The sequence below is a fragment of the Diabrotica virgifera genome, chromosome 9 (assembly GCF_917563875.1).
Source record: "Diabrotica virgifera virgifera chromosome 9, PGI_DIABVI_V3a".
Lineage (NCBI taxonomy): Eukaryota > Metazoa > Arthropoda > Insecta > Coleoptera > Chrysomelidae > Diabrotica > Diabrotica virgifera.
Window position 1 is genome coordinate 51,560,119 of NC_065451.1, and position 25,083 is coordinate 51,585,201.

General features: G+C 33.5%; 1 protein-coding gene across 1 annotated transcript; it reads right to left on the reverse strand.

Annotated features, from left to right (window-relative positions):
• Positions 1–34: 34 nt before the first annotated feature.
• On the reverse strand, positions 35–23,458 carry LOC114329485 (uncharacterized). Its single transcript, XM_028278608.2, has 2 exons — positions 23,187–23,458; positions 35–7,673 (listed from the first exon to the last, which is right to left on the reverse strand). The coding sequence occupies exon 2, from the start codon at positions 6,938–6,940 to the stop codon at positions 4,154–4,156; it is 2,787 nt and encodes a 928-aa protein (XP_028134409.1). The 5' UTR covers positions 6,941–7,673; positions 23,187–23,458; the 3' UTR covers positions 35–4,153.
• Positions 23,459–25,083: the final 1,625 nt, after the last annotated feature.

The window sequence follows — 25,083 nt, forward strand, 5'->3', positions numbered from 1 at the left end:
ATTAAGTGATTTTTTGAACATGCTATAGCCTGATTATTTAACAATACCACTGTAATAATATTGTTGCTAAAAAGGTAAATTTTCATTGTGTACCGGGTGTACCAATCAAACTGTGTTTCTTCTCAAAGTTCGCATCACCCTGTGGAATATTCTAGCATTTATAAAATACTGAAATTATGTTATTATTATGTTATTACCCAACTATAGCCTCAGGTTTTCTAAACATTCTCTTTTTTGATTCATTCGTTTATGTTGAATAAAAAGAATGTGTGTGTACTTTGTACGCACGTAAGAAGTTATACTTCTATTATAATATAATTTCAACGAAATAAATATACCTACTTAACAGTTACAATACAAAAAATTAACAATAATTACCAAAAATGAACCAAAACTTAACAATGCCAAATATTAAAAAAAAAAGAAAAAAGTATGAATCGTCCGGGATTTGAACCCGCAATCTCGCGATTTTTTGATCTCTGGTCCAATGCTCTACCAACAAGGCCATCAAGCCGCACGCTACTTACCTTTCAGATATAAATAATTATACATCACGGTGACAAGTGAAATATAAAAATAGATGTTTTATTATTTTACGCCCAAGGAAGACAAATCCAAAGACAAAATTATAATAAAAAACCTTTTAAACCACCTTTTTCAAATTGCGCAAGTTGTATTATTAATATTAATGTTAATAAATGAAATATAAATATTTTGACGTTTCACAATTTGACAATTCACTTTTAAAGTTGTGCCTTAAAAATTTTAAAGCACTAGTGCCTTAAAGTAGCATTTTTAACACGTTTGTAGAAAAATATATTTAAAAACACTAATATATATTCTTTCCACACCTTTTCTGGACTGATACATACATAAATTAAAACATTTTGAAGTATAACTTCAATAAAAAAGTTAGTTACCTTAACAACTAGACATGTTCTTCATCAAAACACGGTGTTTTTAAATAAGTGCGACAAAATTTAAGGGGTAATTCTGCATGAAAAATTAATGATAGATAAACGTATGTCCGCAAATGTTTCGTTTCGGAGATATGGGATGTTGAATTTTTTCTTACAAACTGAGGATTTATTTATTGCTTTAAAACCAGTTGAGATATGCAAATGAAATTTGGTAGGTTTTAAGATATAGTTATTGCGGATTTTTTTACATAAAATTAAGAATTTTATATTCACCATTAGCGTGCATACAAGTAATCTGATCGGTCGTATTACACGCCCATATAGCACACAACGTCCGATGGACGTCCATATAATGTACATTTACGTCCAAACGTCCATGGACCAAAACTGGACGTACTATGTACGTCCATTACGCGACGTCCATTGGACGTGTGATTTCAACGTACATTGGACATCCATTTGTGGTCCATGGAGATTTTACACAAAACGCGACTATTATTATGAGTAATTATATATAGCTTCTTGTTTTAATCAAAGCAATATTATTAGTAGAATACAAGAAGCTTTTAATAAATGTAGTCACATATTTTTTCATCATCGAATTAAAACACTGAACCACTAAAATTATTTTAATTAAACCTATATAATATTAGATGATGATAAAAGGATGGAAAACTTTTTCAGAATAACGGAGCTACATCGCGCATCGGTAATTATTGAACTTACAATAATTAGACACTACAAATTTAAATCTTAAATGTGCATTTTGTAACTGTTAAATTTCGCGCCAAACTAAATGAGAATCTTCTTTACAACGTTGTCGCTCTTCACGCTATCGGTCGTAAAAGGTGTATTAGGCAGGTACTTTTAGGGGATTATCGCTGTTAATTGTTGTGGAATACTGAAGGAGGATGTATTTATGATAATTCACAGAATGGAAAACCCGCTTGCAATATACAACCGTACTGACTCTAAGTTCTAATAATGTTTGGAAAGAACAGAACAGAAATAAACCTCTTAAATGGCATACTTGGCTTGATGGCGCGCCATTATCTGAATTTTGTCTTTATTACGTTATTACATACAATATAATAATCCTGTGATATCATTGTGTTTCCTGTTTATCGTGCAAGTGCAGTCGTGCATTAATGAAGTTCCTATAATAAAGTTATAATAAAGAGAAATAAAAAAGGTATTTTTTGTAATATTTTAAAGTATTATAGGAACTATTTCCTATACCTAAAGGCTTTTTGCTATGTATGTATTCAAAAAATTATGGACACCAGATAGTTTTCTGAAAAGTGCCCTACAAAAATGATTATAAGACGTACACTGAATGTACATCAGATGTACATTGAATGTACATAAGATAGTCACTGAAAGCTTCAACAACGTACACTGTACGTTTGTAGCGGACGTTCTATGGACGTCCAATTTTGTGAACTCTGGACGTTCGTTGGACGTCCATCGGATGTCCATTGTACCTTAGCGGGACGTCCATTGGACGTTCCAATGTACACAGATGTACGTCCATTGGATGTCCATAAAACGTACTTGTGCTATCTGGGCGTAAGCGCGCTAATGGTGAATATTAAATTTTTAATTGTATGTCAAAAAATGTGCAATAACTACGTCTTAAAACCCACAAAATTTCATTGGCATATCTCAACCGGTTTTAAAGCAATAAAATAAATCGTCAGTTTGTAAGAAAAAATTCGACATTCCGTATCTCGGAAACGAAACATTTGCGGACATACGTTTATAAAGCCAACTGTCATTTTTTCATGCAGAATTATACCTTAAAGTTTGTCGCACTTATTTAGAAACATTGTGTATTGATGAAGAACATGTCTAGTTGTTAAAGTACATAACTTTTTTATAATCCAACATAAACGAATGAATCAAAAAACAGAATGTTAAGAAAACCTGAGGCTATAGTTGGGTTTTAATTTCAGTATTTTATAAATGATAGAATATTCCACAGGGGATGCGAACTTTGAGAAAAAAACACAGTTTGATTGGTACACCCGGTATACAATGAAAATTTATCTTTTTAGCAATAATATTATTACAGTGGTATTGTTAAAGAATCAGGCTATAGCATGTTTAAAAAATCACTTAAATCGGCCAACAGGTTTAAGAAAGATAAGACATCAAAAATGACCATATTTTTAAGTGGGCCGATTTCTATGCACGTAAGTTTAGTACTAATGGTTGGTGACTTCAATGGAAAAAGAGGCAAAGAAATCTAGAATAAGGAAGTAGCAAGGAAAGAAACTATTTATGACAAGACAAACGATAACGTAAGAAAATTATGCAAACTAGCAGCAATAACAGTTACATTATAAGCACAAACTGCATGCACAGAAGAGAGCATAAAGTAACATCGCTGATACCTGGCACAACAGATGGCAATCAGATAGATCACATACTAATATCCAAAAAATGGAAAGCAATAATGCATGGCGTCAGATCATAGAGAGAAGCAAACGCGGGCACAGACCATCTTCTAGTAATAGGAGAAAAATGAAAATGAAGAAAATAAAACAGAGAGAACAAGACAAAACAAAAGAAGATGGAATCTGGAGAAGTTAAACGTACAGGAACTAAGAGAACAATAATGCAGAAGCAGAAAATCTAACAGAAGCAAATAACACAGAGGACATATGGAAAAATATAAAATAATCCATTCTGAATTCAGCTGAAGAGGTGCTAGGACAGAGGGAAACAAAAATAAGGAAAGAGTGGTTTGATGCAAAATACGAAATCAAAATCAAACAGAAAAAACAAGCAAGAGATAAATGGATATCAACTAAAGAAGACCATCATCGAAACGAATACAAAGAAAAAAAGTAGCAGATAAATGTTGTAACAACAAAAGAATAACTGTGGATGAAAGAGCTGTTAACGGATCTAGAAAAGTATAGTAACGACAGCGCCCAACTATTTGGATACCTAAAAGCTCAACAAAGGAAAGGCAAACCAGTAGTTAAAATTGACAATAGATCATGGGAAACACCCTTCACAGAACTATATAGATGCAAACAAAACCCGGAAGAGGAAGTAGGCGCAATGGAACACATAAGAGATAATGAAATAGGGATAATATTCACAGGTTCTTTAACATTCACAGGTTTTGCAATATTTTACCTGAGTGAATGGACTAATCTATTTTATTAACAATTTATAAACAGTCCGCAGTTAGGACACGTAATGACCTTTTGGGAGCATTCTTAGCTGACATCTCCGCTTTTGCAACAGTTCTTTGGACGGATAGGAACGCCACTGCTTGCTTTAGGGATCCGACAATTTAACCGTTTTCCATACATCCGGATTCCGTTCAAGAGAGCATCATCGTACATTGTTTCAGAGTTTGTAAAAACTCTGACTAAAGAAGTTCGGCTTTTAGTAGAGCGGCCAATAATTCGAGCTATTTTGGTGAATGGAAATCTGTTTTCTTCAGATAGGCATTCCTTGATATCTTTTAGGGAGTAATCTTTGTCAACGCCGGAAATAACTAAGTGGAAATTGGTTTGATGTTTTGCAGGATTTGGATTATTTGCAGCTTGTGACTGAATTTTGCACTTAGGGCTTATGGAGATGGATATGTCTCCCGTGATTTGTCGGAGATTTGCTGTAAGAACTTTGTGGTCTATATAGTGAAATGTCCAAAGAGAAGCTGTCTTTTTGTATGGAAAGACTTTTATTGAGTACAAGTTTGGAACAAGATTGTTGGTTAGGATGAGCTGATAGAATAATCGTTGCTGGCAAATGTCTTGAGGGATATACTTTATTCTGTACTTTATGTAGTCTGTTGAAGGTTGTGTGTGGTGTACAGGGGGTTGTGCGTTGTGTGTAGGTGTTGTGCTAGGTTGAGGATGGGGTGTTGGATATCTGGTACTTGATTGTGTGTGTATTGGTGTGCTGGTTGGAGTATTTGGTGTGATTGGTACTGCTGGAAAGACGGGATATAGAAAGAGTCTGGGACTAGAGTGAGAGGGAGTGATAGTGTTTTGCTCTGTGAGTTCGAAATTTTTCTGATTCTGTGGAGTTGTTGATGTATCTGGGTCTATGAAGTTCCATGGTTTGTATCTGTGTATCTGTATGATACTTCTGCCTATACAGCATTTTAGACAATCTTTCCAATTGTCGAAATTAGGGATTGGGCCGTTGGTGTATAGGATTGCTTGTTGTTCTGTTGCTTGGACCTCTAGGAGATAGGGAATTCCTTCGAGGAGATTCCGGTCTTCTAGTAATTTCGAAAATGTTCTTTGACTGGAAAGTCTTGTAGGAATTTGTATCATGTAGTATTTGTGAGTATACTCTTGAACAGGTTTTACGTATTCTATTTCGGTTGGATTTGTTTGTAATTCGGAAGGGTTGTTGACCCTAGAGTGAGAGCAAGTGATAGTGTTTTGCTCTGTGAGTTCGGAATATGTATCTGGCTCGATGAAGTTCCATGGTTTGTATCTGTGTATCTGTATGATACTTCTGCCTATACAGCATTTTAGCCAGTGTTTCCAATTTTCGAGATCAGGGATCGGACCGTTGGTGTATATGATTGCTTGTTGTTCTGTTGCTTGGACCTCTAGGAGATAGGGGATCCCTTCGAGGAGGTTATGATCTTCTAGTAATTTTGAAAAATTTCTTTGACTGGAAAGTCTTGTAGGAATTTGTATCATGTAGTATCTGTGAGTATACTCTAGTACAGCTTCTGCAGCGTTACCGTATGGGCTGGATAGGTTTTGTTCTGAGGTGCTGGGTTGGCCGTGTTGGGACAGTGTTTTTTCTTCTTGTTTCATTTGGTTTTCATTTTGGCTATGTATATTAGATATTTGTGCACATTTTGTGACGATTTCCGTAATGTATTTTGTCAGTACTCTTGTGAATTCTAAGATTTCTGGGTATTGCGGGGCGACAGAAAGATTATCGTCTTCTATTTCGGTTGGATTTGTTTGTAATTCGGAAGGGTTGTTGACCCTAGAGTGAGAGGAAGTGATAGTGTTTAGCGATGTATCTGGGTCTATGAAGCCTAGTGGTTTGTGTCTGTGAATTTGTATGATACTTCTGCCTATACAGATATTCCAATTTTCGAGATCAGGGATCGGACCGTTGGTGTATAAGATTGCTTGTTGTTCTGTTGCTTGGACCTCTAGGAGAAAGGGGATTCCTTCAAGGAGGTTACTATCCTTTAGTAATTTGGAAAATTTTCTTTGGCTGGAAAGTCTTGTAGGAATTTGTATCATGTAGTATTTGTGAGTATACTCTTGTACAGGTTCTGTAGAGTTACCGGATGGGCTGGATATGTTTTGTTCTGACGTGCTGGGTTGGTCGTGTCGGGACAGTGCTTTTTCTTCTTGTTTCATTTGTTTTTCTTTTTGGATATGCATATTGGATATGCTTGCACATTTTGTGTCGAATTCTGTCGGGAAATCTCTCAGTACGCTGTCGAATTCTGCGTCTGACATTTCTGAGCATTGCGCGACGACAGAAAGATTATTGTCGTCTATTTCGGTTGGATTTGTTTGTAATTCGGAAGGGTTGTTGACCATAGAGTGAGAGGCAGTGATAGTGTTTTGCTCTGTGAGTTCGGAATTTTTCGGACTCTGTGCTGTTGTTGATGTATCTGGGTCCATGAAGTCCCATGGTTTGTATCTGTGTATCTGTATGATACTTCTGCCTATACAGCATTTTAGACATTCTTTCCAATTGTCGAAATTAGGGATTGGGCCGTTGGTGTATAGAATTGCTTGTTGTTCGGTTGCTTGAACCTCTAGGAGATAGGAGGTTCCTTCGAGGAGGTTCCGGTCTTCTAGGAATTTGGAAAATTTTCTTTGACTGGAAAGTTTTGTAGGAATTTGCATCATGTAGTATTTGTGAGTATACTCTTGAACAGGTTCTGAACAGTTACCGTATGGGCTGGATAGGTTTTGTTTTGAGGTGCTGGGTTGGTCGTGTTGGGACAGTCTTTTTTGGGAAGGGTTGTTGTTGTGTCTGTTTCTAGATCTGGTACCTGACATGTTTCGTTTTTTGTGTTTTGTATTGTAGTAAGGACTTGTAATGTGTAAGTGTAGTAACTTTTGTGTGTGAGGTATTGTTGTGTGTATTACACTTGTGTTATCCTGGCTTCTAACAACCTTCTGGTGCCACGCACACCTCGAGATACATACTGTATAAGTTCGAATTTACTTGCTATATCCTTGCTCACACAGTACTGGATCAATTGTCTATTTTTCTCGGAATTCTAACCCAATCGTTCTTTTGGAACCGTTACCCTGGTGGAACGGTTATCCACGGTGAACTCTGGCAGTTTCACTCAATCGTTGCACGAACCCTTTCTCCCTAACCTTCTCTTTGGGAACAGTGGCTAGGTCAGGAACTATTCGTTCGCAGCTCTATCTGCGGTTGTTTGGTGCGAGACTGTGCTCTGCAGATGCTTGGAGGGCTCAAGGACGAGGAATATTATCTCTTGTTTTACTTCTTTTACTAGTTATTTTCTTTCTGTTCTGGAAACTTTGGGTGTTGAAAATTGATTTAAATTTTCCTTAAAATTCATGTATCCAGTGTGACGGGATAATCTAAACATCGCAACGAACTAGTACTAGAATTATACTGCTTTTCTTGGTTGGTTCTTGGTAATTTGACCGGTCGAAATAGATACTTTTATTAAAATGGCTTATTATTTTAACCCCTCTACGTCTCGATCTTGGCTAGAATATATTTTTCACTTTTCAGGGTGGCTGTACTTTTCCACTGAAATAAAAGATAACTATGAGATGATACCATAATGTTTTGGCTTATTAATAAGGAAATCCACAAGAAAAAAGTTTTTCCTGTAGCTGGTTGTATACCATACATTACAAAAACGAATATGTGTGTACTTTAACTTTCTACGCACGTAATAAGTTATACTTCATTATAATATAATCTAACTTCATATTACGATTTCAACGAAATGAATATATCTACTTGAAACAGTTTTTTTGTACTGTATTTAAATGTTAAACTAATTTTAGAAAGAACTAAAAGAATACCAAAAATTAAAAAAAAAAGAATATGACTTTGTCCGGATTCGAACAGGGGACCTCTTGATCCCTATGCGAATGCTCTACCGATCGCTACCACCGTTTTTGTATTCAGTCGATCATTTCTCGGACAGAATTACAATCACGGTGACAGATAGATTAATTGAAAATAAACATTTTCAATAATAATTATAACGAGGAAGACAAATCCAGACATAAAAATTATAATAAATATATTTACTAAAAACACTAATAATATATTCTTTTCACGCACACCTTATTTGCCCTACATAACTTAAAAGATGCACCAGATGATATTCCTGGGGAAGTATGAAGAGCATTGGGAGAGACAGGAACAAGGTGGCTAGCAGATCTATTTAATAGAATTATGGAAGTTGGACAAATGCCAGGCGAATGGAGAAGCAGTATACTGGTACCTGTTTACAAAAACAAGGGAGATATACAACAATGTACAAACTACAGGGCTATAAAACTGCTTAGCCACACCACGAAAATATGGGAAAGAGTAATTGATAGACTGATACGTGAAGAGACCGAAATATCCGAGAATCAATTTGGCTTTATGCAGGGCAGATCAACAACAGATGCAATTTTCACTATTATAAGGCAGTTGACAAAAATACAGGAGTAAAGAAACAAACGCTCATACGGTATTCATTGATCTTGAGAAAGCATATGATAGAGTTCCTCGAGAGATTTTGTGGTGGGCACTCGATAAGAAAAGAGTCCCTGGTGAATATGTAAAGATTGTGAGGGATATGTATGAGGGAGTAACGACTAGTGTTAGGACAGGTGTGGGAGAGACTGATAAATTTCATGTGAAAGTAGGATTGTACCAAGGCTCTGTGCTTAGTCAGTATTTATTCTCATTAGTTTTGGACCAGATAACAGCGAAACTACAGGGTAATATTCCATGGTGCTTAATGTATGCTGATGATGTGTTAGCAGGAAATAGTGAAAGAGACTTAGAACAAAAACTGGAACAGTGAACACGAGCTCTGGAGGAAAGAGGTTTAAAACTTAGTAGGACAAAGACAGAGTATTTGGAATGGTCATTTAAAGATGGAGTTACTGCAAATAAAATGGTATCTTTGGATGGTAAACTGATTGTAGAAAGCAATAGTTTTAAGTACCTGGGATCGGTATTACAGAGTAATGGAGAAATGGATGGAGATGCATGCAGTAGAATTAGGGCTGGATGGATGAAGTGGAAGGAAGCGAGTGGTGTGTTGTGTGACAGAAAAGTTCCAATGAAGCTGAAAGGAAAATTCTATAAAACAACCATAAGACCGGCTATGACGTACGGAACTGAATATTGGGCAGTGAAAAAGAAAGAGGAACAACGAATGCATGTGGCGGATATGACCGGAGATAATGGAATGGAATGCAAATGGACTACTGCAGCATCAACAAGAACTGCAGACTGTCCTAGACATTGAAAAAATAGACATTTGTCTCATTTCTGAAACACACTTTACAAATGAAACCTACATTCATTTTAAAGGATTTAAAGTATACCATACCTTACATCCGGATAATACAGCCAGAGGTGGTAGTGCTATCATAATAAAAGAAACAATTAGACATCATCAAGAAATATGCTACAAAACAGAAATGTTCCAAGCTACTTCAGTATGTGTTAAAACAAAATCTTTTGAGCTTATCGTTACCGCTGTCTACTCTCCACCAAAACATAACCTCAAAAAAGATCAATATCTAGAATTTTTGAATAGACATGGCAAAAGATTTATAATTGGTGGTGATTTTAATGCCAAGCACACCCATTGGGGTTCTAGGATAATTACAACAAAGGGGAAGGAACTCTTGCAGGCAGTTAAGCAATTAAAATGTGAAACACTTTCAACAGGTAAACCGACTTATTGGCCTACTGATTCCAACAAAATTCCAGACCTGATCGATTTTTTTATAACTAGAAATATTTCTGTTAATTATTTACATATTGAAGAAGCTTGGGACATGAACTCCGATCATTCACCCATCCTTCTCACAGTTAGCGATACTGTTATTCAAAGCCAGCCACCTCCTAAACTGACTAATAGACTAACAGATTGGCGGAGTTTTCAGCTTCACTTAGAAGAAACAATCAATCTCAAAGTTTCACTAAAAACTAGATATGAACTTGATGAAGAAACGGAATGTTTTGTTAAACAAGTTCAACAAGCCGCTTGGAATAACTCACCTGAACTGATTCATAGAGTTAAAGGTAATAATTACCCTAAAGAAATTAGAAAGCTAATCGAAGAAAAAAGAAAACTCAGAAGGATCTGGCAACGCTCTAGAGCTCCATCTGATAAAACAAAACTAAATAATGCTACACAACAGCTTAAAAGAGAAATTAAAAAAAATAAAAACGAATCAATTAGTAACTATCTAAGAGAATTGACAAATGATAGCACAACTGATTATTCCCTCTGGAGAGCCACTAAGAAATTAAAACGACCGATAATGCAAAATTCCCCACTAAGAAATACAGATGGAAGCTGGGCAAAAAGCAATTTAGAGAAGGCTAATAAATTTGCTGAATATCTCGAGGAAACATTCCAGCCAAATGAAGGTGATAACACACTGCAATGGGAAAATGCCACACAGGAAGAAGGTGAAATTAAACTAGTCACCCCAAAAGAAGTGGCCGACGAAATTAAATCAAACATCAATCCCAGGAAAGCACCTGGGTTTGACTTAATTACTGGGGAAATCTTAAAACAACTTCCTAGAAAAGCCATAGTAAAACTGACATATCTCATAAATGCCTCGTTCAGATTAAGATATATTCCCAAGATATGGAAAGTGGCTGAGGTCATAATGATCCTTAAACCTGGAAAACAACCAAATACAGTATCATCGTACAGACCGATTTCATTGCTACCCGTAATTTCAAAGCTGTACGAGAAGCTTTTGCTGAAAAGGTTGAAACCTCTCATAGATGCTAAGGCTCTAATTCCATCACACCAGTTTGGGTTTCGAGAAAGTCATTCAACTATCGACCAAGTCCATAGAATAACGGATATAATAGAGAGGTCGCTAGAAGGAAAGAAAGTTTGCTCAGCTGTCTTCCTCGACGTAGCGCAAGCTTTTGATAAGGTATGGCACGAAGGACTTAAGTACAAATTAAGCAGGATTTTGCCAAGACAATACAGAGAATTATTGGAATCTTATATATCAGAGAGAGTTTTTAGGGTTAAGCAAGAAGAAGCCTACTCGGAACTAAAGGAAATCAATGCAGGAGTACCACAAGGTAGTGTGATAGGACCGGTCCTATACCTATTATACACTAGTGATATCCCTGAAGTACAACATAATACAATAGCTACCTTTGCTGATGACACTGCCGTCTTAGCCGTAGGTGAAGACCATGAAGAAGCAGCAAGAAAATTACAAATATCTCTTAACAGACTTAACGAGTGGACTAAACGCTGGCGAATTAAATTAAACGAAATGAAGTCAGTGCATATAAATTTTACAAACAAGAAAAATCAATACATTCCTGTTAACTTAAATAATACTCAGATACCATATGCCGACACCGCAAAGTATTTGGGTATTACACTAGACGCTAGGCTACGCTGGAAGGCCCATGTTAAAAAGAAACGAGAACAGCTTAACATGAAGTATAAAAAAATGTATTGGCTATTGGGAAGACAATCCACTCTCTCAATCTACAATAAAATACTTTTGTATAAACAGATTATAAAACCTATATGGACATATGGCATCCAACTATGGGGCTGCGCTAGTAATACAAATTTAATTATCATTCAACGATTCCAAAACAAAGTGCTAAGGAGCATTGTCAACGCTCCATGGTACTATAGGAACAGTGATCTCCATAGGGACCTAGACATGGATACTGTTAACAAGACCATAGAAAAATTTGCCAAGAGTCACGAACAACGACTTCTTCAACACGTCAATGTTGAGGCCATCCAGCTCCTCGACAACACGGATCTAGCTAGAAGACTCAAGAGGAAGAAACCCTTCGAGTTAGTTAAGTGAAAAATAGTGCACGGTGCAAGTGATGGTACAAGTTAAAATTTGTGCAATATATTAACAGAACCTAGGGGGTACTATCGAGTTTGTCCTTAGTCTGAAGTTTTTTAGTAGTAATTTAGGTTAGAAATAAGTTGCTCATTGATCACATTATTTGATCAGATTGTAATGTTCTTAAGCATCTTATTGGTGTTTAATAAATAAAAAAAAAAAAAAAAATTTTCTTTCTGTTCTGGAAACTTTGGGTGTTGAAAATTGATTTAAATTTTCCTTAAAATTCATGTATCCAGTGTGACGGGATAATCTAAACATCGCAACGAACTAGTACTAGAATTATACTGCTTTTCTTGGTTGGTTCTTGGTAATTTGACCGGTCGAAATAGATACTTTTATTAAAATGGCTTATTATTTTAACCCCTCTACGTCTCGATCTTGGCTAGAATATATTTTTCACTTTTCAGGGTGGCTGTACTTTTCCACTGAAATAAAAGATAACTATGAGATGATACCATAATGTTTTGGCTTATTAATAAGGAAATCCACAAGAAAAAAGTTTTTCCTGTAGCTGGTTGTATACCATACATTACAAAAACGAATATGTGTGTACTTTAACTTTCTACGCACGTAATAAGTTATACTTCATTATAATATAATCTAACTTCATATTACGATTTCAACGAAATGAATATATCTACTTGAAACAGTTTTTTTGTACTGTATTTAAATGTTAAACTAATTTTAGAAAGAACTAAAAGAATACCAAAAATTAAAAAAAAAAGAATATGACTTTGTCCGGATTCGAACAGGGGACCTCTTGATCCCTATGCGAATGCTCTACCGATCGCTACCACCGTTTTTGTATTCAGTCGATCATTTCTCGGACAGAATTACAATCACGGTGACAGATAGATTAATTGAAAATAAACATTTTCAATAATAATTATAACGAGGAAGACAAATCCAGACATAAAAATTATAATAAATATATTTACTAAAAACACTAATAATATATTCTTTTCACGCACACCTTATTTGCCCTACATAACTTAAAAGATGCACCAGATGATATTCCTGGGGAAGTATGAAGAGCATTGGGAGAGACAGGAACAAGGTGGCTAGCAGATCTATTTAATAGAATTATGGAAGTTGGACAAATGCCAGGCGAATGGAGAAGCAGTATACTGGTACCTGTTTACAAAAACAAGGGAGATATACAACAATGTACAAACTACAGGGCTATAAAACTGCTTAGCCACACCACGAAAATATGGGAAAGAGTAATTGATAGACTGATACGTGAAGAGACCGAAATATCCGAGAATCAATTTGGCTTTATGCAGGGCAGATCAACAACAGATGCAATTTTCACTATTATAAGGCAGTTGACAAAAATACAGGAGTAAAGAAACAAACGCTCATACGGTATTCATTGATCTTGAGAAAGCATATGATAGAGTTCCTCGAGAGATTTTGTGGTGGGCACTCGATAAGAAAAGAGTCCCTGGTGAATATGTAAAGATTGTGAGGGATATGTATGAGGGAGTAACGACTAGTGTTAGGACAGGTGTGGGAGAGACTGATAAATTTCATGTGAAAGTAGGATTGTACCAAGGCTCTGTGCTTAGTCAGTATTTATTCTCATTAGTTTTGGACCAGATAACAGCGAAACTACAGGGTAATATTCCATGGTGCTTAATGTATGCTGATGATGTGTTAGCAGGAAATAGTGAAAGAGACTTAGAACAAAAACTGGAACAGTGAACACGAGCTCTGGAGGAAAGAGGTTTAAAACTTAGTAGGACAAAGACAGAGTATTTGGAATGGTCATTTAAAGATGGAGTTACTGCAAATAAAATGGTATCTTTGGATGGTAAACTGATTGTAGAAAGCAATAGTTTTAAGTACCTGGGATCGGTATTACAGAGTAATGGAGAAATGGATGGAGATGCATGCAGTAGAATTAGGGCTGGATGGATGAAGTGGAAGGAAGCGAGTGGTGTGTTGTGTGACAGAAAAGTTCCAATGAAGCTGAAAGGAAAATTCTATAAAACAACCATAAGACCGGCTATGACGTACGGAACTGAATATTGGGCAGTGAAAAAGAAAGAGGAACAACGAATGCATGTGGCGGATATGACCCAGCAAACAGACTTGAGCCCAATTACGTGATAATTACGTTAAATTTACGGCAAATTTCAACGAATACGTAACTCGGTGATTTATGACGGGAAAAAAACGTATTTCAGTGCCAAATCATTCACCTATATATTAGTGCTTTCTTTATACATGTTTGACATTAGAATAATATAAAATCATAATGACGAATATAGTACATGTTTTTTATAATATTTGTGAATTTTGGTTACATCGCAAAGGTACGTTTATTTCACGTAATAATCACGAAACAGAAATAACTTCCTTTGGTTAAATTTTGTGAAATATTTTGGAAACAAAATTTTACAACGGTGTTGGTTAAATACGTATCGCTTGAATTTTACTCATTGTATTTTATGGACGTCGAAAAATTAGATATATTTCACGTAAAAGTAATGTAAATAATACCAATATTTAAACAAAAAGTTTATGATTTCGCTTTTAAGATCATTTAGCATAACTATTTCAATCCAACCTTGATTTGAAGCTATTTTTTTCTTTAAAAATATCACAGGAGCTAAAATGATATTGAGTCTTATTTTCAAATCGCGCGCGGTGATGAAGTACTACCAAGCCTTTCTCCTCCTTTAAATACCATCACGTGACTAACATAGTTGGTTCGAAAACTAAATTAATCGATTTATCGAATAACAGATACGTTTCGATAGGATTATTTCTTTATATTATTCTGGTATTGAAATAGATTTCTAGTAAGACCAATTAGTTAATAGTAGAAGAAATTTAAAAACAAAAAGACAATTCGTAATACTAATTTAAAGTAAGTAGAATAGTTTAATTGTAATTTAAAAATAATCGATTTTTATAATCGATGATCATTACCTCTAATATCAGCTTCTCTGGCTTCTCAAAGTCTCACATTTCTCACAACAAAACAAAAAGTGAAACGTGAAGAGCTTTCCCTCGTTTTATTTTAGGCGGGTTTATTTATTGTAATGTCTTTCGTATTAACGTTTACCTCACTGCTCGAGGGTTGAAGTGCCATGATGCAATTAGAAAAAACAAGAAAGTGTCGAAGTGTCCTCCTCGAAATTAAAAGTGACCTGTGTTGTGTTTTGTGTTGGCAAATTTTTTAATGTGTCTTTAGGTCGGTGCCATTTTTGGTTCATTATCTTGTATAATAATTATACAGGACAAATGTTTTAAAGTCTCTAAATTCTACTAAATAAATACATTGTTAATACTTGATATGCTAGTTTTATTTATATCACATTATGAGGATAATAATTACGTGATTCATAAGTTAATTAAGGTTGAATTATTTACGTGAAGCGAGGACGTATCTTTCACGTGAATACTAATACATACATTCCCTAAAAGATACGTTAATCAACACGTATTTGCAACGTGAATTTCCCGAAAGATTTTATTGCTATTTAAGGTAAATAACACGTCTATTGAAGACGAGTTATTCACTAATTTAAAGACGTATTTTCAATGTGACATTTCAACCAAATTTTCACGTGAAATTCACGTTATCAATTTACGTATATTGGTGACAAATGTACCCAAAATTCACGTAATTAACACGTCGGTCTGTTTGCTGGGGAGAATGCTTAGATGGATGAGTGGAGTGACAAGAAAGGATAAAATTAAAAATGAGTATATTAGGGGAAGTCTAGATGTGGCACCAACTGATGCCAAAATGAGAGAGCATAGGTTGAGATGGTTTGGTCATGTTCAACGTCGAGACGTTAATCATCCAATACGAAGAGTAGCTGAAGTACAGATTCCTGGAAGGAGTAGGAGAGGAAGACCAAAGAAGACGTGGATGAGACGATTAGGCAGGACATGTTGGTAACGGGGATTAATATTGATATGACCCAGGATAGAATTGGGTGGAGAAATGCAATTAGGGAAGCCGACCCCGCATAGGGATAAGGCAAAGAGAATGATGATGATTACATATTAATGATATTACATAAAAAAAAGATAATTAAATGGAACAACTATAAGAGAGTAAACCAAACTATGTTTTGCTTTATAAAAAACATACTTATTAATATAAACCTGTTAAAATTATATAGGCTTACCATCTTTTAATAAAATTTCATATCCTTATGTCATTTATTTTTTTATCACTGCTCTATTAAATCTTAATATACTTTTTGTTTTCAAATTCCTCTATTTATCCATTAAGCATCTGAACATTTTATTCAACTTCAATAATAATATTTTCACACAATATTTTTTCTTAGGTCATCTAAAAAGTTGAGCCTATAATTTAAATACTCCTTCACCATTTTGGCGCTATCACTAGATATTGCTGCATCTTTTAATCTATTGAAATCATAGTCAAATTTTTCAAATGAAAAATCTATTAACAGTCCTACAAACAACGGCACAACTTTGTTTAAAAACTGTTCTGGATAACTATCGCTGAAAACTATGGAATTTATATTGCTATGGTCAAAAACAGAACCAACAAAAAGAACTGCCTTAAGGTTAAATGAGACTCCATCATATCCGATATAGAGATTTTTTTGTAGATTATGTTTTTTAATAAATCTGTACCTCCTTTCATCTAGCTGAAACTTTAGTACATCTATGACTTCTTTTAGAGAGAACTTCACCACATCATACTGATTTTTGGAAATAAAAAATCCATACTCTGAAAGTAATTTAAAATTATCATGGGGACCATACGAAATAAATATTTGGTCATGTCTTTTATGTTCAGTAGATGTCCTCAGTTCGTATGTTAAGCTATTCATATTAGTTCTTATACTAGCTTCAGTTTTTGCTAGATAATGGTGATTAAACATATCAAGAAAAGGGCACAGAGCCATATAAGGTTCGTCCAGTAAAACATTTGAACAGTTGTTAGATATTATGTTGGGATCAACATGAACTGCTCTTGTATTAACCATAATGAAGGCCCATTTTAGCAAGCTTGTTTCAAGTATAGCACTGCATACGTTAGGTCTTAAATTTTGTATTCTATAGCAAAAAGTATTAAAAGAAGTAATATTTTTATCAATATCTGTTTGAAAATCAACTGGAAATAGTCGAATTTCTTTAGGCATTGCCAACCAAGGCAGTGAAGGAGTCTCTTCTGGCAAACTTTTAATATAGTGGAACCATTTTGAATCACTTCCCTTATTTGCTTCCATAGCTAAAAACAGCGCCAAGTATTCATGTATTGTTAATTTTTCGTTAATTAGCATCTCAGACGCCAGTGTATTATAAGTAATCATTGCATCCAATGGTATAGAAATCAATACTTCATCTGAGGGGATTTTTGTCCTAGAACTTATCCCCCTACCTGTCTGTGGAAACACTCTTATTCTTAATTTTGTTTTGTTTTTCCAACCTTTTGCAGCCATCCATTTTTGAAGATTAACTATTGTGTTGTTGTAGTGTGCATCTATTTTTGTGCTTTGTTTTTTTAATCTTTGGCGTAATGTTCTTCCCATCGCTAGAACCAATAGAAAAAAACAACTAAATTTGGAGTTAATAGAAGTAATAAAAATAAAATTAACTTCACCATAGTAGGTTATTCTAATATCCTTCATATATCTGGGAACAGAAATCAATCAGAAAAATTCCGAATCATACATACTATGCTAATAAAAGATTGATGACATATAGAACACTGTATGACAAAAAAGATAAAGCCCAACTCAGGATATTCAAGAAAATATACTGAGAAAATTGGCCTGGTGCAAGAGGAAAACGACACATGCAGAATGAGGAGAAATGACAAGGTTAATAAATTGAATGGGGGTTATAGTCTGGGCAGATTATCGGATAATAGGGCATTTTTGGGAAAAGTTATTTACCAGCAATTTTATTGCTGGAATCGAATCTTATGATTGTATATATTAATAGTATAGGTATAGGCTATTGATTATGTACTATAGAAAGGAACTACAATGTTAACAGGGTTTTATTATTTCATATGGTCAATTAATCTCTATATATGAAAAAACCGCGGAGTGCTACCATTTAAAGGGGTGCGTTTTTGAGAAATGGGTGAATTAATCCCTGGGCACAGGTTACACTAGAGTGAGTTCTATGCTTTTTTGATACAAACATGTCTACATAAAAATTGTTCCTGGTTAAATTTCCTAACTAAATATACCTTTTTAAAGTCAAAGATACTTTTTGTTACAAAAATATATTCAAAAGAAAAAGCACAAAAAAACCCAAAAGAAAGAAATTTTGTTTTTTGTTCCATAACTTTTGTACACATGGATATAGGTATAGACATTGCTTCACAAAAAAACTTAGATATTTTACAGTTTTCGAAATATGATTTTTCAAAGTTCGCCACTCACAGCAATTTTGGGCAATTTTCCTTGTTATTTCGCAAATATTGTTCTGTAACTTTTTTCTATGTAACTTTAGGCATATACAATGGTACATGTAAGAGGAATATAAATAAATTACCTTTAAAATGTTCTACTGTATAATGTTGTATGACTTCTTTTAAAGAGGTTATCTTTTTTAAGATTTTATGCTTTTAACGAGTTTTTATATTTTTTAAGATTATTTTTTAAATTTACCATTATAACTTTTTTTCTACATTAACGTACTTATATATTATATAATAAAAAATAAATCTTATTCTGTTTACTTTAAAATGGTGTATTTTAAAAATTCCAGGGTTATTTTTGAATGAGATATGCTTTTTCAAAATGTAATAATTACTTGCAATGATTTTTGATTTTAGGATTATTTTTTAAATTTCTCAATATAACTTTTCTATGTGATTGTGTGTTATGATTGAATCTTATTTTTTATAGGTAATACTTTGGATCCATTTGACTCGGCCGGGCAAACTTCAAAATATGGAATAATTCCAATATTTACCGTCAAAGCTTCTGCATCACAAGGATGTACAAAAAACTGCGGTTGTAGGAAGATATGAATTAGTTATTCAATATTCTGCATTGCATATACCTAAAGTTACGTAGAAAAAGTTACAGAACAATATTTGCGAAATAACAAGGAAAATTGCCCAAAATTGCTGTGAGTGGCGAACTTTGAAAAATCATATTTCGAAAACTGTAAATCCCAATGACCTCTACCGAACACTATTTTAAAGAGAAAATATGTAAGTGTTTTTTTTTGTGAAGCAATGTCTATACCTATATCCCCGTGTACAAAAGTTATGGGACAAAAGTTTGTGCTTTTTCTTTTGAATATATTTTTGTAACAAAAAGTGTATTTGACTTTAAGTTATCTTTAGATAGGAAATTTAACCAGGAACAATTTTTATGTAGACATTTTTGTGCCAAAAGTGCATAGAACTCACTCTAGTGTAACCTGTGCCCAGGGACTAATTCACCCATTTCTCAAAAACGTACCCCTTTAAACGGTAGCACTCTGCGGTTTTTTCATATATAGATGTCCATTGACCATATGAAAAAATAAACCCCGTTAACGTTGTAAGTTCCTTTTACAGTCGGAAAAATGAAAGAATACCCATGAACGAACATATAAAACATGCTGTATTTTCTTGTCACTGTGTCACACAAAAAATTGGCCAGCGTAAGTACATGTAATAATTATTGTTACATGTACTTGCACTGGACAATTTTCTTTGTGACACAGTGACAGGAAAATACAGCGTGTTTTATATGTTCGTTCATGGGTATTCTTTCATTTTTCCGACTATAGCTATCTTATTTTGAATATAATCAATAGCCTAGTATGCAAAGTCCGCAGATAGTGTGCTACTTTTTTTTTATAAACAAAATGGCGCTCAAAAATCGTGTTTTTTTTCAATTTTTTGCTCTATAACTCCAAAGATTTTAACTTTACACCAAAAACGCCCAAATAAAAATTCACCGCAATTAAATTCTGCATAGAGACGTCTTTTTCCTGATTTATTTTGACGAAAATTTTCCCCGGAAAATGCGGGTTTTTCTAACAAAATATTTAATTTTCAACTAAAATTTTAGATAAGAAATTGTTTATCAATAATTAAATAGCCTTCAAAAACCATGTTACGTAATACTTGAACGCTCCTTAATCAAATGAACTATCTTTTAGTCAAGTCGTCCCAGGAACGCAACTCATCAATATTATATCATTTTAAAGTCTTCTACTTTAAAATGTATAATACATGTCTGAATTGCCGATATAAATGAGTCAGATTAAATAAATTATTAGAAGAATTTTTTACTTAGCAACAACATTTTTGTTTAATTTAGTAGATATTATTTTGTATTTTGACAACGACACCCGACTTGGGCGTCAAAACCAATGAACTGTCAATACGGATGGAATGGCCCTGTCCCATTAAAATAGTGAAGCGAGATTGCCACCAACATACAAGAGAGAGGTTCTAGAGAGAGACAGACAAGGTGCTGGAAAATTTGACAAGCCATGTAATTTGAGTTGCCTATATAAATGGACCCAATTGAATCAGTATTGACAGTTCGTTGAATGGACCTCATATTATAACTTGGCTAAGGCCTAAAATTGCTGATTGGCAGTACATATTTCAAAATTTAAACACTTTTTTGTATTTAGTGGGTAAATAGAGTACAGAGTGCCATACTTGGTGTTTAAATACTTTTCAGAATTGTTATTTGTATTTATCAAAACAAATACTTTCCTAAAGTATTTGGGAGTTAAATTTTAAAAACTATTTAAATACTAAATTAGTAACTGTTTTATATAAAGTGAAGAAGTCCTTGATTATGTTTTTATGTTACTTTTATATTTAGAATATTACTTTTATATTTCCCCAATTTAAGTTGATATAGACAACTCAAATTACACGGCCTGTCAAAATTTCCAGCACCTTGTCTGTCTCTCTCTAGGACCTCTCTCTTGTATCATGGCTGCATTAATTTTCTTCGTGCCTATTCCATCCATACTGATAGTTCATTGGTCAAAACGCATTTAAAATACCAATAAAATCATTTTATTGGTAAAATTGTGGCTTATTTCCCACTGAAAATAGTTGATTATAAAAATGCCACAAGGAAATAGCTCAGAACAACATAAATTAATTGACACAAAAGAAAGAAGGTAAGCAATTTATATAATTCAAAATACATTTTACTGCTGTCAGAAAACAGGAAAAAATGTTTATTTCACAAATAAACATTGCTTTCGGTTTTCTGACAGCACTAAAATGTATTTTGAATTAAATGAATTACATACATTTTTCGTTTTGTCTCAATTAATTTAATTCAAGATTAATTTTTTTGGACACCCTGTAGAAATAATTATGTTAATGTTTATATTACTGAATAGAGAATTAAATAACCTTTCAAGTGAGCTATCACACAACCCCTACTCTTATTTAAAAAATTAACGATTACATCATCACGTCCAGATAGATGACATCACTAGTATGATATATATGCCAAAAAGTCATAATTTAAAAATAAAAATCGACCTGTCTCAGGATTTCTCTACAAATTCGCCCATTCTCGAGATAATGAATTTTTCTAACTCAAATGTCTTCACTGTAATAGAAGTATAACTTCTTACATGCGTACAAAGTACACACACATTCTTTTTTATAATAACAGAAATAAAGCTTTTTAAAACACTTTAAAAAAGTTGTAATGAGGTTTCCCCAAAAGGGCTTCATTTTTTGGATATTTCACGTTAAAATATTCTGTTTGGCATTTGGGGAAATATGAACCTATTTTTCATTAGCTATAACTATGTTTCTACTACGTCTAGGGACCTCATGCGTAAACCATTCTTTCACTTTTTTAAAGGCTATATTCTTGCTAGGAATGTTTTTTTCGATAAAATACTCATAGGTCTGGATCCCGCATAGAAAAAAAAGTTGATTAATAGCAAGCTGAAAATTTGTTAATAGTTTAACAGTGTCTAGTCTGACAAAATTTGATGTAAGGGAACACTGGAAAAGGGGAAGATTTAATGGTGGAACAGGTTTAAAATTTGGAACGTCAGACTACGAAAACGTCAGATGTATTTTGTCAGACAGAACTTCCAATTGATTTGTTGCCCCTTCATTAAACTCTCATGCAAAATATACATTACGGAGTTCAACGTGTTAAACCAAAAATACTGCAAATATAAACATAAATAAGTGATAAATGTGTTACTTTTCTTGAGCACATACGCAAATTATTTTGAATAAAGTAATCACTGTGTTAACTTGACAAACGACGCTTTATACACATCTTAGATGGACAAATGCCTTGCACAAGTCGATATGTGGCACTGTTTATCTTCGGTGCACCATTGATTTTGGTTAATCATATAATGACTCTAGTGTCATCTAAGGCCAAATACTTGAACTATAAACGTAAAACTTTTTGAGATAGGATTTTGTAGTTTTATTAAACTATTGGTACAATAAAACAGTTTTTATTTTTTTTTTACAGAGAAACAGAGAAAGTTATAAAACAAAAATAAAATCTTTTTAAAAAGCAAAAATTAAAGAATGGGAAAACTAGAAATGAATATAGGATGAGAAATGTACAAAGAAATAAAGGAAGAGAAAAGTTAATAGTTGTAAATGCAAGAAACGTAAAACATCTTATCTTGGACACATATTTAGATACGACAGGTATTTTTCAGGCAGATGCAATCTGCATAGACAACAAATGATCTGGTTGCACAACATCAAAGAATGGACAGGATTAGGTTTTCAAAGTTTAATAAGAAAAGCCCAAAATACAGAAGACTGTAGAAGTCATCGCCAACTCAAAAGTTTTCTTCAAAAAAAAAAGATGAATGGTTTTTATGAAGTACTATGATATCTTATGTTTCTGTGATTTAGAAGATAAGGCAAAATGTGCGCCTGAGAGCTGTAAAATTACTCTTGATAGTGAAAAAAACAGTCAATGAAAAATGTTTTAGTTAGTGGAGACCTAAGGTTTCTAAATAGTGATTTTTCAACAATTGGTCTGTCCAATATTGGGACTAACTATTAATAATCATTAAATTATATCCTACTAAATAAAATTTTATTGCTGGAACTTAATTTGTTCATTAATTTAAATGGTTTATTAAAAAACAGCACATGATTTTGATATCTATCAAAATTTAAGTTAGACTCACACTAATGCCAATAAAGATGTACATTAATACTTACTTTCTTTTTTTATATCTAAATGATAATTATCCAATCAAGTATTTTTTTATTTTCACAATGTATTGTTACAAAACATGCAGTTTTTCGAGTTTTTCACGTTTACCGCCTTTATTTTTAATAATATAACCTAAAAATATTTGATAGTGACAGTAATCTTTTGTCTTGTCTAAGACAGTAATAGTGGTCGCATTATCTGTCGCACATGTAGCATTACAGCCACCTACCTAAAGCCAATAAGCCGTGAAATGAGAAAATTGACAACGTTGGAGGTAGTCCGACAGTAGAACATTTTTACTGTGTTTATGTGGAGAGGAGTATAGTATTTTTACTACAAAAACGTTATTACGTAGGTCAAAATTTTTGACGTAAGAGAACTGTCAAAACATTAGAATGTGACTTTTCATTATTGCTATGTTTATTATAAACACGGCAATAGTGAAAAGTCACATTCTAATGTTTTGACAGTTCTCTTACGTCAAAAATTTTGACCTACGTAATAACGTTTTTGTAGTAAAAATACTATAATGCAAGGTCCCTATACCATACTATAATGTATATTAATAAATGTAATATGTGTAATATAGTATAGTAATAGTGTATTAATATTTTGATTAAAACGGAACAAAATATAAACATCTTACGTATATTGTAATAATGTGTGATTACTAATAATTAGAAAATATAAAATAGAAAAATTAGAATATAAAATGTATCTACATACCTGGGTCATGTTCATATCTTGATATGAGACCTCTTATAATTCTTATAATCTACATACATAATCAGTGTTATTTATAAAAAAAACAATGATGATAAAACATGCAAAAAGATTACGTGATGTACCCCTTCACAAAAAAAAAACGGTGCACTGGATACATAAATTGTTAAACACAGACCGTTGTATATTTTCTTTGCTTCAGTGGGTCAGAAATGGAAATATTCAGTTCAGTTATTCATAAAAAAGAGAGTAAATACTTAAGTTGACTTGTGGGCTTGTTTAGCTACAGCTATTGCAATCAAAGATGGCCCATTCTGCATTAAATTATTTTTTACTTTTGATTAAACTTTATTTACTGACTGCTTAAATTACCAAACTTCACTACTGACTGTACTGACTGCCAAAGATAAACGAAGAAAACAAAGATATACGTTTTGATCTCAAAAAATATACTTAAACATTCAGTAATTATCCATATCGGCTAAAACAGCCGGTATAGTCTGACTTCGCCTAGGCCTAGATGTTAGGTTTTAATGTTGTTCTGAAGCTATATTCGATTTGGCTGAAAATTTGCCCGCAGATATCCAAAACATAGGACTTTAAGTGGTTAAAACGATTTGATTCATTTTACAATACTAAAAAAGTTACATGCAATATCATAGTTAAAAATACAGGTGTCTACTATAAGTACAATTAACTCGGAAAATATCGACCTTACGATAAAAATTGTTAAAAATAAATTGTAATAATTGTAAACACGATTTATTTGGAATAATTTCAGTTCCTACCACTTTTGTCGAAATTTTCAAATTGGCGGAGATATTGAGCAAAATACGGTTCTCCTTTAAAATCAAGATAGAGGCTAACGTAACGGAGGAATTCATTCGCGATTTTAAATTTAATCTATTATTGACCCCCTAAAGATTAGAAAAATAAAATTTTGGGCAGATCGGCATGCAAGGTCAAATGCTATCCTAACTGGACTAATATACTTTTGAGTCTGATATCATTGCAACTAACTCTTTTTGCATTGTAAAATAATTCAATTCCTTTTAATCACTTAGAGTCCTATGTTTTGGCTATCTATGGGCAAATTTTCAGCCAAATCGAATATTATCTATTTTGGGAATGGAGGAAAATGAAAAAAACTATAATATATTTTAACGTTTTCTACACTAA